Source organism: Paralichthys olivaceus, chromosome 11, assembly GCF_024713975.1.
Source record: "Paralichthys olivaceus isolate ysfri-2021 chromosome 11, ASM2471397v2, whole genome shotgun sequence".
NCBI classification, from domain to species: Eukaryota; Metazoa; Chordata; class Actinopteri; order Pleuronectiformes; family Paralichthyidae; genus Paralichthys; species Paralichthys olivaceus.
In genome coordinates, this window is record NC_091103.1 from 24164082 (window position 1) to 24181016 (window position 16935).

The 16935-nt window shown below is 40.5% G+C and overlaps 1 protein-coding gene across 2 annotated transcripts in view; it reads left to right on the forward strand.

Annotated features, from left to right (window-relative positions):
- The window catches only part of caln1 (calneuron 1), a 54271-nt gene that overhangs the window by 22327 nt on the left and 15009 nt on the right, over positions 1–16935 (forward strand). For both annotated transcript variants that reach the window (XM_020088017.2, XM_020088016.2), the window contains exon 4: positions 5035–5147. In XM_020088017.2, coding sequence (XP_019943576.1) covers positions 5035–5147 — 113 coding nt within the window. The remainder of the gene's footprint in view (positions 1–5034; positions 5148–16935) is intronic.

Genomic DNA, 16935 nt, shown 5'->3' on the forward strand with positions numbered 1-16935 from the left:
TTAAAGTTTAAGGAGTTATTGTCTTTCCTCCTCTTCTGACTCATGAGCTTCAGACTCTCAGGAGACCGTCGCTGTGTTTGTGCCTCTGGGCCTTGGCGGTGTTGCATCATCTGCTGCGACTTGAAGTTGCAGGCGAGGCAACTTCCGGAGACTTTCTGATGAAGGTCACAGCCGCTTTCGTCTCAGGAAGTCTGTGAAGTGAAGAGCTGTTTATTTATTAACTGTGTTCCTCTGTGTGTCTCTGCCTGTGGAATCTTGTGTTCTTTTGTATTGACGGATCATTAGCATTGTTTATTTTAGCCTTATTGAATCTGAGGACCGACTGCAGTCGTCCAGCTCAGGCAGTTTTTTGTGTTTGTTAATTGATTTTTAATTTCTCACTCACTCAGAGGAGATCCCTCAGGTTTACTTCTATCAGAGGCTCAAACACAGAGGTTCTTTGGGAATCAAGCAAAACAGAATGAACATGGTTTTAAATCTGTTCTGATATAAAGAGCTGCAGGAGGCAAACACATAACATAAAGGTTTTGGCTGCTTTACGAGCCAACAGGTTGGAGTCTGGCTCCAACGCTTCACTGGTCTACAAGATAGAAACGCTTTCTTCCAGCGCTGGGGGCGGGATCATCGTAAACCAACAAGAACCAAGACACCAACGTAGACATTTCTCTTTTTCAACAGATCCTGTGTGTGTAGTCTGCAAAAACGAGTAAAGATTACTGAACCTGAACTCCTTTTCAATGCAAACATGCACCAGATCACGCTTTGTTGTAATTTCACCTTATTTTACAGTAAATGCTTTAATCCTACTACAGATATATCTTTACTGCTTTTTTACTACAGCTGCTGATAGTCATTTTTTACACTTGATACTATATTATTCATTCTCCAAAATTGAATTTCCAAATACGTAAAAATTCCTACATAACCTGTTTGCACTCCCAAACAACTGATGTTTTTTGTGGCAGCAACAACAACAATGAACACACAGTCTGTGTCCGTTCAGTCTCTCTGCTTCTATCCAGTCTCTTCCTGTGTTGTGTCACAACAAAGAATCGGCAGGAAACACAACAATGAATTATCCAAGCAAGACGCAAACTCGTGCTTCCTTCCTAAAGACGAACTTTCATTTCAAGACATACACCTCTTCAAGGTCATTACCACCAGAGGAGATAGCAGAGGGTGTGTGATCGATATTGAAAAACAAAGAGGCTGCAGGAGTGAACTCTCACACTTCTCCACCAAGGGCGAACAGAGCTCAATAACAATCACGGGGATCTGACGACTGGGACGAGCAGATAACCCGTCAGTATCTTCTGCAGATCAGGTGGACTCGGCCGCTGAGCTCAGAATCGATGGCTGCGGACGAGGATCTGATCGTCACAGCTGCTCACAATACAATCACCATCATCTATCCTCATTCATCTGCTGACGCCCCCTCATCTGCCTCGCTGGCTCCTCATCACTGTGACGACACACATGCACTTGAGACGATGGTTTCACACACAGCTCGGTGAATAACCAGATTTTTAACAGGACATGTTAATCTAATCAATTCTGTGATGAAGTGTTCTCACATTGTTCTCAACTCATTTCTTCCAGTTGGTGTTGTGTTATGACAGCCCATAATATCATGAATAACATGAATGCAAACTTAATACATTTATATAATACTTTACATACCGCTGAGTCTGTATCATCTCCTCATATTACCTAAAGCAGAATATAAAGTGTAGTAGGATTCCCATGGACTTGTATTTGAATCATTGAGTCCTTCATTTATCTTCTTTACTCTTTTATTTCCACACACGCTGCCAAGAGGCTGCACTCACTGCCAGCATATTTTTCACCGAGTGAAAGAGGCATAATATAATGTCATGAGGAGAATTATGAAAAAAGACAAGTCATATTTTATTTCTTTGTGACTTTAAAATGTTGGGACTGGCTGAGGATTAATTATGGTCACACATTTTTTATAATAATAAAGTTACAATAAACATTACACGGACAAAATGCCTCTAAAACAATATCGCTAACAGCTCTGAAATGCATTTCCATTATCAGGTCCATCATCCCATAATGCATCTGGTCACAAATTCAGCATTTCTTCCTCCTGAAAGTCTAGTTTGGTCTCCGTAACTATCCTGACAGATGTTTAGCCTTTGTCTTATTCAGACTGTCCAGTCTTCGTCCTCAGGTTTCATACAGCCACTCTGTGACGGTGGTGCAGTGGTTAGTGATGTTGCCTCACAGCAAGAAGGTTCCCTGTTTGAGGATCACATGTTACTCCCGTGTCTGCATGCCTGGGGTTTCCCCAAATACTCCAGCTTCCTTCCATTAACCTCCTTGCATTGAGGTTAATCTAAGATAAAATCAATTCGACCATATGTGTGAATGTGATGTGGATCATCGTGCTTCTAGCCACAAACTCAGCCTGAGAATGTCGGCACTTCGATGGACTACTGACCCTCTAAAAAGTCTTTCACATGACATCCAATTTTTATATGAGTGGAAATACAACACATTTTCACTGGGTGTTGTTCTAAACAAGCCTGAGCCTTATGCACAAACACTACATCAATCCTTGCCCTTGTACCAGTTCACCCAGTCGTCTCTGCTGTCACCTCTCTTTTCTCTGCTGTCATCTCTCTTTCTTCCCCTGGATCATAACACTGCTTCATTTGCCCAGCACTGAATATAAGCACAAGTGCAGTCAATGGCATCAGACGTGACAGTGCCAGCATCCCACTGAGAGGACTGTAGGTGCAGGGGCAGACTGAGTCGTCCTGCCTCGGTAACTTTCCTCTGACAAGGTCCCGGCCTCATCTGCAGACAGAGAAAGAGAAAATATAAATGCGTTTACAAAAGGGACAAACAGGAAGAATATCCTGTGTTACGTTTCTGTTGCTATAGCTTTTATAATCCCAGCTTTAAATTCTGCTGTAGTTCATTTTAACATAGATTTAATTAGGGGGGTTTTCATACCTTGTTTGGCCCAGAACGTGACATTGGACATTTTAAACAGGCGTTATCTAAGAAGAAGATAAATTACAGTTTCGTCTCAATAGCGGTATTCAAGTGCTCTTTCACCAACAGACCAGCATTTATTCTGAAAACAGGTGGTCTGGGTCCAGATCAAACTCAACCATGGTTTGAACTATCTGACCAACTTAAGATAAAATCAAACCATAGAAGAAGAAAAAGAGGAGGAAGAACGATTGCTTGTAGTGTTCACCTGCAACGATATAATGTTTGAATGATGAAGACGTTAATTTTGCTGGTTTTAAAACCATATTCATTCATTTTCTCCATTCAAACAGAAACACGACTTTTAGTCTACACACTTTATTCAAAAATGTAGCAAATACAAAGCTGAACTGACAACAGACACTCACCAATCAAAGTCAGGCGGCTAGATGCAGCCCACAGGTGATGACGACAGGGCGTACGTGTCACACACAATTCTTACAATGTCACATGTAAACAATGGAACAAAGACATGAACCTTGACTCTCAGGAGTGAAAAAGGAAATCTGCAGAGGAGATGGTGAAAACAATTCCTCGATCCTGTTCTCGTTCTTTGTTTTGGCAGCAGCTTCAGCAGCGATCAGCGGGCTCCCACATTAGTACGGTTGGAATCAATGAGCTCTGCAGGAACTCCGTGTTGTGAGTGATACTGTGGCTGTAAAGTTTGATCTATTTCTGTAGAATTAGTCTGTTCTATCTCTGGTCTCTGCAGAAAATGTTGTATTGAACTGTGTGATTTGAAGCGTGCTGGCCTTCGATAATAACAGCACGCACACATATTTCTTTTTAAGCTCAAACACTGGGAGTAATAATAACCAAGCTTCTGCAGAAATGTTTTGCAGCCCCAAAGGATCCATTTCTGCTTCACACTAATTTAATCCAGGAAAGCTTCATTCCTTGTTTTCCCCAAACACCGACTTCACTTGATGCTCTTACACAGATTCAGCTGCAGGCTGCTGGCAGCTGAGTGCTCCGCTCAGAGGCACATCTGCCAGAGTTGTGCAGGACACGCACATCATTTGTTATTTCCTCTGCTTTGCCTCTCATTCCAAACCCATGGAGGTGTACAGTGAGACATGATCTGATTTTTACAGTGTTAACGTTGAGATAACCCGGGAGTCTTGAACAGCAAGACGAGGGAGCTGATCCACAGAAAAACGAAAAAACAAAACATTTCCCTTTCTGTTGTGGAGACTCGAGAACCGCTCATTAGATTATGAGATGTAGAAGGAGATGGGATGAGTGTGATATGTTTGACAGTTGGGATCTTTAAGATGGATTTGGTCACAAATTGAAGATAATTAAAAATATTTCCAACTTACAGCTGCATGTGTGAACCCAAATGTCCGAGTGAGACGCTCCGCAGTTTCTAAGGACTTTCTCCACCTGGCCTCCAAGCATAATATCCATAGAAATCCAGGAGAACTCGATCTGTGAACACAGCACGGGATCAATCCCGCGCTAGATTCGAGGATTCAATGCTGTTGTGAATGTGTGCAGAAAACCTCCCGCTGTGATGTGCATGTGTGAAAGACAAACTCTGGGTAAACGCTGCAGTCAATCCTCCTGATTTTACCCAGAGATCATGCCTGAAAACGGCTATAGACTCTAAACCACGTCATTACTTCTTCCTGATGTTCAAAACTAAAGCAAAAATGTCCCAGATGTGGGCGTTGCCATCTAGCACTAGTGATGTCACTTGGGGTCTGTGCTGTAGCAGATGTGGAATGGAGCTTAACCAAATAACTTAATAACCAAGTCAGTTTGAGTCACTTTCACCTTGTTTATAAAGCATCATGTAATCAAAGGCAAACTTACGGGTGATAAACATCAGTGTCTTAATAACTAAAATGACAGAAATTGTATTCGGGAAAAAAATAGTCGTTGTTGACTTATTCTTAGTTTTTTGTGTTTGGTCCATGTCCCATCTGACTTGTGTGACCTCTCTAGTCGTCCATCGTTTTGTACAGTACAAATCAGCTCTCATCAATCTGCACTCTATTGTGTCAGGTGACGGACAAGTCGACTTCAATGAGTTCATGACGATCCTCGGACCCAAACTCCTGTCGTCTGAAACGAGAGAAGGTTTCCTGGGAAGCACAATAGACACCATCTTCTGGCAGGTAAGACTGTAACCCATCTGTTCACTTTGTTGATCACGACTCGATATGAAGGATCAGGGTTAATTCTTCAGCCTTCTTCCTTTGTTTGTTATATGTTGTGTTCTATAGAAGTAGTAACTGATCTCCTGTACTTATATGATGTGGTGACTGAGGTGTTCCTCTGCATCCAGCTGTGAAAACCATCATCGCCACACAAGTGCAAGTGATGCATTAAAAACTAAATGGTAAATGGACTGTAAATGTATGTATATATATATATATATATATATATATATATATATATATGTATAGCACATTCACCCATTCAAGCATGCATTCATATAACACTTCTACACACACAGTTTTCTATCACACACTATCATACACCGTAGTCACACCATCTGGTTTGTAGACGACCCTCTGTACTTCCAAATCACACAAATTCATAGATATCAGTCCCTCAACTATGCCTTATTTTCCTCATCAACATCCATGAGTCATTCTCTGGGAAATTCACAAAAATGTCATAAAACATCCGATCTCACAATGTTAAAGGAAATGATAAACAAAACCTGGATCTTCCGCTTTGTTCGAATCCAATTAAAAATGTAATAGGTTATTTTTTGGCTCATGTTCCATCCTTCCAACAAGTTTTGTGGAAATTCAATCAGCAGTCTGTGCATAATCATGATGTCAAACAAACAATAATACACATGGATCAAAGAATAACCTGCTCGTGGAAGGGACAGAGATGTTTTTATCAGAGAATGCATGCCCACTTAAAGTTAGAAAAAAGAAAATATGATGAATTGAATTAGGTTTCGAGATTGATGCTCTTCATTTTACTCTCTTCCTTCATGAAGCTGCTCGTGTCACTGATGAGAGATGGTCTCCTACAATCAAATCAGTGATTAGAGGATTTTATGATGCTGAAAATGAATTGTGCCCAAAGGTAGAAATTATCTCGGGTTCGGCCTCAAGTGTTCCATCTTCCCTACTTCTCTGCACTAATGCAATCTATAAATCACGCTTAAGGAAAATACTTTATTCAACTCAAGTTTCAACACTGGTTTGTGCGCCCCTCTGAAGGGCAGTGCAAAACAAGAGCTGAATATCCGGCATCTGACGTCCTCTGAGAGATATTGTGACGGATGGCGGTTGAATGAGACCCCGACAGATTGGACTTTGAACAGCTGTGCAGGAGACTCAGACTGACGAAAGAACCTGCGGTACAAGAAGTAAACAAGAGAGGAAACGTCAGAGTGAGAGTGATTGACTTTGAGCAAGTGAGACAGGGGGTGATGAATGTGCAGACAACAGAAAGAGTGAGAGAGAGGAAGAAGGGGGAATGATGACAAGCCGAGCAGGTGTGAAGGGAGAGAGCGGAGCATTTGGCTCTGATAGTAACACTTGGCAGTAACGTCCTCGTGATGTAATCAGAGTCTTGACCCGGGCTTTTTCTTGGGGGCAGGAGATTGTGGTTTACACCCCAGAGGACAAGACCAATGTGCTGCCAGCCTCATCGGACTCCTGCAGTGAGTGACCTTGGCTCGTGCAGAAGAGCGGTTGGCCTGAAAAGTTTTATCTTTACCCGTCCATGTAAGGCTGATGCTTGCGGCTTGGCTCAGTTTTGGGTTTTTGTCACTTCACCACTTACAAACCCACATTTCTTGTCTGATGAATTAATGCCTCGACACAGGAATTGGCTGCGAACACCTCGTCTGATGTGTGGAGCATATTCAGAGGAAAGAAATGTACTGCCGACGTTGATTCATCATGATTATTTCTCCACACGCCTCACAGAAATTACTTGCTTGAGGTATTACAGTTTTGTGCCTAGTTTAGTTCAGTAATGGACTGTGGTGTATGACTCAGATTCGTTCTACGTATTTATACTGCGTTCAGTCATCCTGCATGAAATGTGTTGTGAAGAGAAAGTTTTGCTTTTAAATGTATGGAGTATTTGAGTATTTAGAATCAGCACAACAGTTTCTGTATTTGTCCACAGCTTTGTTTTACTTTTTACATCTGAAAAGTTTTTTTGCAGAACTTTCTTTGAAGGAGGAGCCAGTCTATTTTGAACGTCCTCTTTTAATCTTCACCACAGTACATCCAGTCACCGCATCTCCGTTTAATGATCTTTCTTTGAAGAATGAAAACCCATTAAATTCGTTTTGAATGACTCCATTGGCCACAGTTCACTGACTTACTTTGAAATTCAAAGGAAACAGTGATTTGTTATTTGTGGGTTTCAGAACTGTAGTTTTAACCTTATCAAAGAAAACCAAGCAGCCACAGAGAAGTGAGAACAAAATGCTTGGCGGCGTTTTATAAAACCACGAGCTCCTCCTTGACTTCTTAATCCTTATTAAGGACAAAGTTACAGCGGCGTTGCAATGCTGAAAGGACCTAGCTCTGGTATTGGGATCGTCCGGGGGGCGTATGAGGGACAGTTTGTTGCAGAACATGAAGAAACTCACAAATCCAATCTCAGATAAACAAAAACATCCTCAATACTTTTGTTCTGTTCAGTACTTGTGTTCCTGCAGGGTGGTCTCTTCATGTGGTGGTCAGGTCAGGATCAAGGAGATTGTAGCAGTCACGCATTCCTGCTGCAGATAAAGGTTTCAAAAACTCAATTTGTCTCGAAGAACCAACATTTTGAAAAAGCCCAGAAGGACACTGCAAGAAATGTTCTGTTCTCTGCTCTGCAATGAAACAGACTCATCTAACTAGGTTCTGTTGTACGTTCGATTACTGTCGGGTTTGATACGAGGGAGGAGTTGTATTCACAAGCCGTGCATGCTGTGCCAAGTGCAACTATTCAAAGGATAACACCGGATTTTTTCACTCTGCAGGAACAAAAGCCTGCTGACATCTGAGTATGCTGCAGAGTTTGCAAAACTCCTTCAGGTGTTTGTTTTAGAAAGCAACTGAACATATTGAACGAATATATGAGCTACAACAAATCGTTGTTTGGAACAACCTAGTGTGAGATGCTCTGGGGCTCTGCAAAGATCTAGTTCTGCTCAAGACTGCCTGATCCATCCAGCTGCATGTGATGCATCATCATCATTATCATCTGACATCAGACACCTCATCCCACCAGATGAATTTCCACCCATTAGAATAGAGAGCTTAAAGTGATGTGTTAAATATTTTATCCCTCGAAGGACGTCATTAAACTTACAACGACTCTTTATAGGAAAAAAAAGTTTTCCCCTGATTCAGCTGCAGGGGTTTTTTGATACCCTTATAAAAAAACCACTGTAAAAATGACATTATAGTGCCTCACAGATGAAAATGTCCCCTCCCTCTTGAATTTTGTAGGATCTTACTATTAAGTATTTATTTTCCCTGAGTCTCGCTCTGTGACACCAGCAGACCCCGGCTCACTCACAGTCACCTCACATGTTCTGCTTCGAGATTTGATCCTTAATTCCACTCATGTCAGGCAGCGGTGTGTGTGTGTCACGTCCTCACCGGCTGGAGTGACGGGATAATGATTAACCTGCTGTCACACACTCACATTTGAACAATGTGTTAATCTAATTAACCCGTCTGGATGATTATTAGCTGCAATCGAACTACTGCAATTTTATTCTCTTCTGTTTTGCCAAGTCATTGACACAATCATCAAAAAGAGGGCTTCGCCAATGACAAACACATTATTGTACTTTAATTAGTTTCTGTGAAACAGATGCTATATGTGAATATGCAGAATGTGTGGGCCTGAAGCTTTCTGGTTTCAGTTTCTAATTTGACTCTGGCTTTGGTCGCCTACAGTCTAAAGAGAGTTAAAGAGACAAAAGCTAAATAATGCATTGACCGAAATGTATTTGCTGTTGATAAAAAAAATCTCTTAAAACACCTGAAAAAAGATTATAGCTGCTGGTGTTTTTGGTGGAGGAATGTTTGACTCGTGTGATAAGAGAAACTAGTCAGACTATAAACAGAAGAATTTAGAGATGCTGCACACTTTAATGTTTTTTTGCGCTGTAGCTATATCATTAGATTGTGAAATACACAGTTTTAAAATCAAATTTATCACAAAGTTTATTTTAAATTGATTATTCATTTTTGTTAACACTTCAGCCAAACTTATGGGTGAAGTAATCTGTTGACTACACAGACTGTGTTTCTTATGATGTGTTAATGTCAAACATTTTGTTCATGTTTAATTTCCACACCTCTTTGCTTTTGACAATTTCTTAGGCTGGATTGACATAATTTCCCATATGTGATATGGAGAGACTTTATTCATGTGTGTGATAATTACTGAAGCTGTGTGAGATCCTTATTCTAGAGGATCCAGGCTCCTTTGTGTTTTTAATTGCGGGTCAGCGTCCGCTCCTTTGTACTAATTAACCCCTGTGTCTCATCATTGAGATGGTGATTTATGCCAAGTGACCCGAGCACAGTGACGTGCACCTCTGCCCCGAGTGTGACTGCGGGAAATGCAAATCATAGAAGCTCTGTCATAATTCATAATTGGAGAAAACTAATAAGCCGTTACTTGTCGACAGTCGTAAGTCACAACTTGTCAAACTCGGAGTTTTCCATCTGCTACAAATTCATAACTTGATTTTATTTGTGGAGAACAGAGGGAGCTGGAATGAGCTGATGCCGATTGTGTCTCTGGAATAATGTTCTCTTCTGTCTTCTCTTTCATTTCAACATAATGTGGCAGATTGTGTCGACAACAAAAATGTTTTCGTCTCAAGCAGACTTTCAGAATCAATACATGAATTCTCATTAAGTGACCTGCACTTTTAATGCAGGTTGTTTTCTTTCCCTCCTCACAAACATTAGTGTTTTCACTCCTGTTTGTGTGCGCGTCACCTCACAACACATGAATGGATTTTCACCAAACTGGGATTATTACCTGGGAGGGGGCCTCCAGATGATCTGAGAGGTCAAAGGTCAAATCAAATTTTCCAGTTAATCTCTGCAAATAATAGTGAGACAATCTGAAGCTGATCAGAAAATTTTCCCCATTATCGTCATGCATAGTTCACAAATACATTGCATTCGCATCCTTTAAGACTATAGACTCAACCTCGAACTGGTATAGACACTCATACACAAAATGAAATGTCATTATGGTGCAATGATGCAACCAATGGCCTTTATGCAGTTAAATAAATAATACCAATAACACACTTTTTCTTGCACTCTGGACTTTGTCTCCTCATGTCGTGATCCTGTGTTGTGTTTTTTGTCCTTGTCATCTGTCGGGTATTTGTATTTTTATGTTGTATTAATGATGATTTGTGTATTTTTTTTAATCGCCTCGCTGCAACACAACTTCCTTCAGATGGGATAATAAATTTGACTTGACTATACACCACCAAGATGTCAGAATCAGAAATTCAGAATCAGAAATACTTTATTAATCCCCGTAGGGAAATTAAAATGTTTCCCATTTGCTTTACATTTTATTCTTTATTCTTTCTCTTTATTGATGTAACACATTCTACAATTCAACACGCATTTCTACCCAAAACCAGATATTTAACCTTCTTTGTTTCATTTGTTTTCATTTGACATTTGTCTCTTAATTCTTACCGTCAGATCCTGTTCATGTAAAAACCTCTGTGGACTTTAACTAAATAAACACAACCTGAGCAGATCCAGTGTGAGTGGAAGCTTTCAGCAGTTTAAAGAATCATCTCTGGGAAACAGGCTCATATTTTCCTTCTCAATAAGCATGAAAAATGCAAATTGAGGCTCATCATTTATACATGAAGTTTAAAGTTTATCAAATGTTGACAAATCCCGGAGAATTAAACTCGAAGACATTTATATGTGAGACTGTTAAAAGTGCATAAAGCATGTGCAGTGTTTATGATGTTTGAAAAATGATCTCTTAAAGGTGCATTGTTCTGCTCTGACCTTTTGGTAAAATAGCATGAAGCATGAGTGTGTTTGTGCAGGTGTGTGAGTGTCACTGTGGCCGTTGCTTCCCTCTCAGCGGCATCTGGTTGGTGATTGAACGTTTGGATCATCAGTTCATGTCTGAGCTCGAGGGAGGACGATTGAAGAGTGTTGTCAGCTGCAGAGCAGCCGTGTTTCCAAAAGCAAAACTTTTTGTAGATGATAAGATGTTGAGTGTTGAGATGTTTCATCTACAGAGCAACTAGGCTGCGGAGTTTCTTCAGATTTCTGTTTCGTGATAACCGCAAACACCACATTTCTATATTTGTGCATGAGAAGCAGAGATAGAGGCTGATCTTTGCTTTAGTTCAACATCATCAATTATCTAAAACTCAAATATTTCCATTACCTGCAGTGTTCCACCTTCTCTGTGTTTGTTGTTGCATCTGATTCATTTTCATCACAAAGCAACCAAAATCATAATCACAGAATGAATGTGGCCTCGAAACAGAAATTACTTTTCCTTTGCCAACCGCCTTGTTACAAAAACTATGATCTATGGCTTCCTGTCTCGGCCCCAGAGTCTCTCTGGCACAGCCTGGCCTGTTGAGTTTGTGTTTTCATGGTACTTTCATCAGCTAATGTTCCCATAAAGAACAAATAAACGCATGAAAACCATCACTGTGTTCCCGGCAGCCAGAGGATGGACGACACAAGATATTTCTCAAGTCTTGTTCTCATTAGCTTTTCCACTGGAGAAGAATTTTCTCTTTGCAGTCATTGCTCTTTATTAGCGGTCGACTTTTATATCCTCACCTCCACCAGGGAGGTTATGTTTTCACCACTGTTTGTTTTTTGGTTGGTATCTTCATTCGTCAACAAGATTATTCAAAAACTACTTGACTGTATACTACGAAACAAAGGTTGCAGTATGTGGCAGGGAAGTATCCATTGAATGTTGGTTTGGATTAAGAATTGTAACTATTTTTTTCAACATTTTCCTTGATTAGTCTGAAAATAATAAAAAAAAATACTTGTTTAGTGGACTGATATTTATGCTTGTGAGTAATTTGGTGCAGATCTATAAACAGGTAAATGTGGTTTCATAAGGGGACAGTTGGGACAGAGGTATGAGCTCTACATTGTAGTTTAATTTACAAATTCCTCTGCTTCGATAAACTCAGATAAACAGAGAATGACACAGAGACAAGGATTTGAGAGAGGTCCAGCAGGTTTCCTGGTTGGTTTCCTTTTTTGGGCAGAGCGTTTCCAACCCAGAGTAAAGACAGAGACAGGCTGGACGTGGCAGGGCTGGTGAACGGTGAACCACACAGGTTTAAGAACAAAAGTTTTAGCTTTAGCAATCAGACGGGCAGTTTTTTTTGTTTTTTTTATTTTGGCAGTATCTCTGACACTAAAGGTGACTGGACCATCTGGAGTCTGGTTGAATGAGCCAGGTAGAAGTAGGTCGGCAGGTTTGTGGGGTGGACAACAGGTCGAGTCTCAGCTGTGCAGGTGATCCGGCGGGAAGCTGGACACAAAGACACTCAGACAGAACCAGGACAGGGAGAACCATGCATTGAGCCATGATGCATTTTTCTCACTCATTTAATTTGTAAATAATTATTACACTTGTCCTGACAAATCAGTCAGTGATCATCAGTGTTTAAGTTTGCAGATATGAAAATGTTTATTTTACAGAATAAACAATGCAGAAAAAAAATTGCTTTATGTTAATATTTCACTTTTTTATTTTCTTCATTCAAATCTTGATCTTTGGTTTTATTTGCGTTTTCTTTTTATTCATATTTATTTATTTAAAAAAACATTTATGATATATCATTGCATAGAATATCAAGCCTCAATTACATTTCATTGCCAAATTTGGAACAAATGTTCATAAACTGATCCTAATTAGCTTGCGAAAGGTCACAGGTCAAAATTGCTGTGACCTCACAGGCACAGTGTTTTCATGGCTTATATTTTGTGTCGGCTCCTGCAGAATTTGGCTGCATGTGATGCTGTGGAAAGTCAGATGCAGCTGTAATGATTTCTGACTATTGGGCATAAAGGTCAAATATATGTAACGTCATTTAATGCTGTCATTCCCAGGAATAAATGGTAATAACAGCAAATAGCAATTCATTTTTACAAGCTGTCAGATTCTTAATATAAACTGAATTTACTTCCAAAGTGTAAACGTGATGATTATTTTATTCCAGTGAGTAAGACAACTTTCCACCTTGCTCTATTTAATAATCAGTTATGTTATTTTAGATTTATTTTCCATTCCATTTCCTTTTCTATTTTCCAAATGTATCCAAACTATCTAGATTCAGAGGGAAAAGGGCCAAATGGTGGAAATCAAAGCCATGGTGCGAGATTCTGAAAGTGATTAATAATGGATTTATGGGATACACTAAAGTATCTAATTTAAATGGCTCTTAATATTCATGATATATACACATGAGAACTGAAAAACACAATGGAGGCTTGATATTTTACAGTTTAACCACAATTTATATTATGAATATTTATGAATAAAAATAAGCCACAAACACAGCCAAATATATAGATCTTGAATTAAAAAAATAATTATATTTTTCTGCATTTTGTATTCTGTAAGATAAAATGTATTTATTTAAAGTTTGACTTTATTATTCAACCCCACATTATTGTATGTCTTGTCCCTGCAGCCATTCAAATGTAATTTCCATCTGAAGACTGAAATAGGTGAATTTGATTAAAATAATGTCCATGTTTATTATCCCTCTTCACCCTTCACTTGACAAACCAGAGCAGACATAATTCCAAGTTTCCCAAACTGCCCGCGGAAACTCACATGAAGAAGTGCTGACTGTCAGTTGTGCTGCAGGCGGGTTAATATGAGGAGAGCCGGTGCTTCTCTGACAAGCAGCTCCTGTCTGATGGACTCGAGTCGGCCGTGCAGGACATAAATACACAGAAAAATCATATTCCCTCTGCCAGGCCTGGCCTTGAATAGCAATGAATGTGGGACAGAGACGTGACAGAGCGCTAATCAACACCAACACACACGCATGTACACTTCGTCCCTTCTCGTCCATGAACCTGATCGCCCTCCTTCCCACTGTCTGATCGTCAGACTCCGGCCGAGGTCTGGAGCGAGAATCATGGACGATCAAAGTGAAAACGACTTTATTTGTCTCCATCCTGCCAAGACTTCCAGTGTCATTACAGCAGAGAGCAGCACGGGGGCCACAGTCTGAGCCCTCACTGTGACACAACAGTGTTTACACCAGATGAGCTTCACAGGTTTAGATCAGAGGGTATGAACAATGGTTTCGAATGATTTAATTTTTAATTACGGATCAAAGACTTAAAACTATTTACAGGTTCCTTTGTTCATTTTTCTCCTAATGGTTTTTGGCAGCAGGATCTCGTGATTTCCTCTTGTTTGTTGACCGAGCTAGTTTCCATGACATTTGCATGAGTAAAGTTTTAACAGTAGAAAGTTACTTCACCCCCTTAACTGTAACTGATGACTTTATCACATGAACAAGGTCTTATTGTGTACAAACCACCGACTGCAAACAAAGATGGGAGTCATCGAAGTTACAAAAAGTTATCTTGATCACCCCCTGGTGGCTGGCTGCAGTAAAGGTTATACACTCCGCCTCCTCCAAAGTAAAAAGTACAAAAATGGAGTGAAATGTAGGAGCTGAGTCTGACTCACGATTGGTCAAGCGTGCGTATCGGTGGGACCACAATATCATGGCTCAACACCATGATCACTACGGAACAGACTCTGGATCTGAATGACGTCAACAGAGTGGATACTATGGCTCCATTCTTATGTGAGGAAGTAGAGACGTGTTGTCCATCTTTATTTACAGTCTTTGGTACAAATCTTCAATGGTTCATTTATTAATATCTAAGTTGATGCAAATCTCAGTAAATGTTTTCTGTGAATGTCTAAAAGCAGCTTAATACATGACTGCTGTTACTTCACAGTTCTTCTAAGTAGGATATACTTTATGTGTAATTTGATAATAGCCCGCTGATACAGATCCCACATTAAACTGTTTCTGCTGGAGGTGCAGGAGGACGTCTGTGTTTGTGAAAGCAGAATATTTGCTGTGCCCAGTAAGAAGCTTATATGCATATTAAATCCTGAACTATTTGAACCATTATCCAGAATAATATACGGATGTAAATGAGCAGCAGCAGAGTTACTGTACATATCAGTTTTGTGCGTTGAGTCGAGCTGATAACTCTCTTTCCCGCAGCACAGAGAAAACATTGGCGCTGTTGTTTGAAGTTCTGCTGCTTGAGCAGAAGCAGGAGAAACACCTCAAACCCTGAGGCCTCCTGAGAAGTGGCAGACTTCGTCTTTTCCTTCTGCCGGCTCTCCGTCACGTTTGAAACCTCTTTTTTTTGCATATGTGACATTATTGTTCCTTTCTCCTCGTCCCCACACCTCCTCTTTCTGTTCCCGTGTAGCTTTAATTACATGTGAGTCAGCTCGGCCACCTCGGTGATTCACTCCATTGCAGCTCGGAGAAGTGTCAGCGACACATTACACACGTTGCATTACAGCAAGTGCTCGGAATTTTAATGATGTGTCCGTCAGTCTGAAGAAATGCCTCTGAGCACATTTTGCATTTTACTGACACGCTGGATTTCCTAGAGGGCAGCGTCTTCGTTTTTGTCCAGTGAATAATCACAGCGCATCGCTTTTAGATGCGTGGGGAAAACCATTGGTTTGCTGAATCCAGTTGAAAAGGTCCATTTCTCATCGTTCATCATTTCACAGCGTGGATCGTCGCACTAACATCTGTTGAGGTGCAGTCGAACCTTCTTTTCTCTGAGTTGTACTTCAAGGTCCCGTCAAGGCTGCAGACAAGAAGGGTGAATCATGGGATTATCATGGATGTGACCTTTTTCATGATTCATGATTTAACGATTGATCTAGTTAGCATTTCCTGCCACAGTTGGTCTTTTTCTACTTTTTCTTAGCTGAATTCAAAAATACTGCATGATTTGACACTCCATGCCTCAGTGCTGGTGCCTCCCAGTGGCCAGATGCTTTATGGTTTCAGGACGTCCTTCCGTCCCATTCTTGTTAAACACAATATCTCATGAACGGGACTTTTTTCAAATTTGTTATAAATGCTCACTTGAAATCAAAAATGGACAAATGAGAATTTGGTGGTCAAATGTTCTTGTGAACATGACACATCTGGAACACCCAACCAATGAGCAACCAATTAGACATTCCTGTGAAAATGAATTTAATTTCAGATATGAGCATCTCTGTTGCTCCCCTGCATGTCGGAGCATGCTTTGCTTGCCTTTGCTTAAGATAATAGACAAAGTCCAAGGTCTTCAGAGTGAACCTGTCTTCTCCAGTGTTTGAAAAGAGCTTAAAAGAGCTTATTTCATTCCTGAATCCTGTTCTGTGAACCAGCCAGATCTGGTGCTCTTGGGTTGGACCTAATTGGAATTGGTTGAAAGTGAAAACAAAAGTTTTGAGCACTTTCACATGAGGTTTATCATCAGTTCCAGGGCTTAGAGTGGTTCTTGTAGCTGCTTTCCTTTGGGGCTTAATTAAGCATTGTGCTGAATATTCTCAGGTTTGCAGAAATAAATCTTGGAGCAAAACTGTGCTTTTGAATTAATTTGTACTCCACCTCTCTCCTCCACCTCTTCAGCTCTCCGTCTCTCTCACTGTCCCCAACTCGTTCTTCTTTTCTCCAACTCTCTTGTCTTCTGTCTCTTCAGTATAGTCAGTGAATTACGAGGCAGGTTACATAGATGCCTCTGAATCACACTAATGAGGTCTGTGACCCTCAGGCGGTGCATCTCCTGTGCTCCTCTCCAGGTGTTAATGGGTGTAACATCTCCTTGATTAATAATACTAACATTAATTGGTAATTGAGAGCTTGCTCAG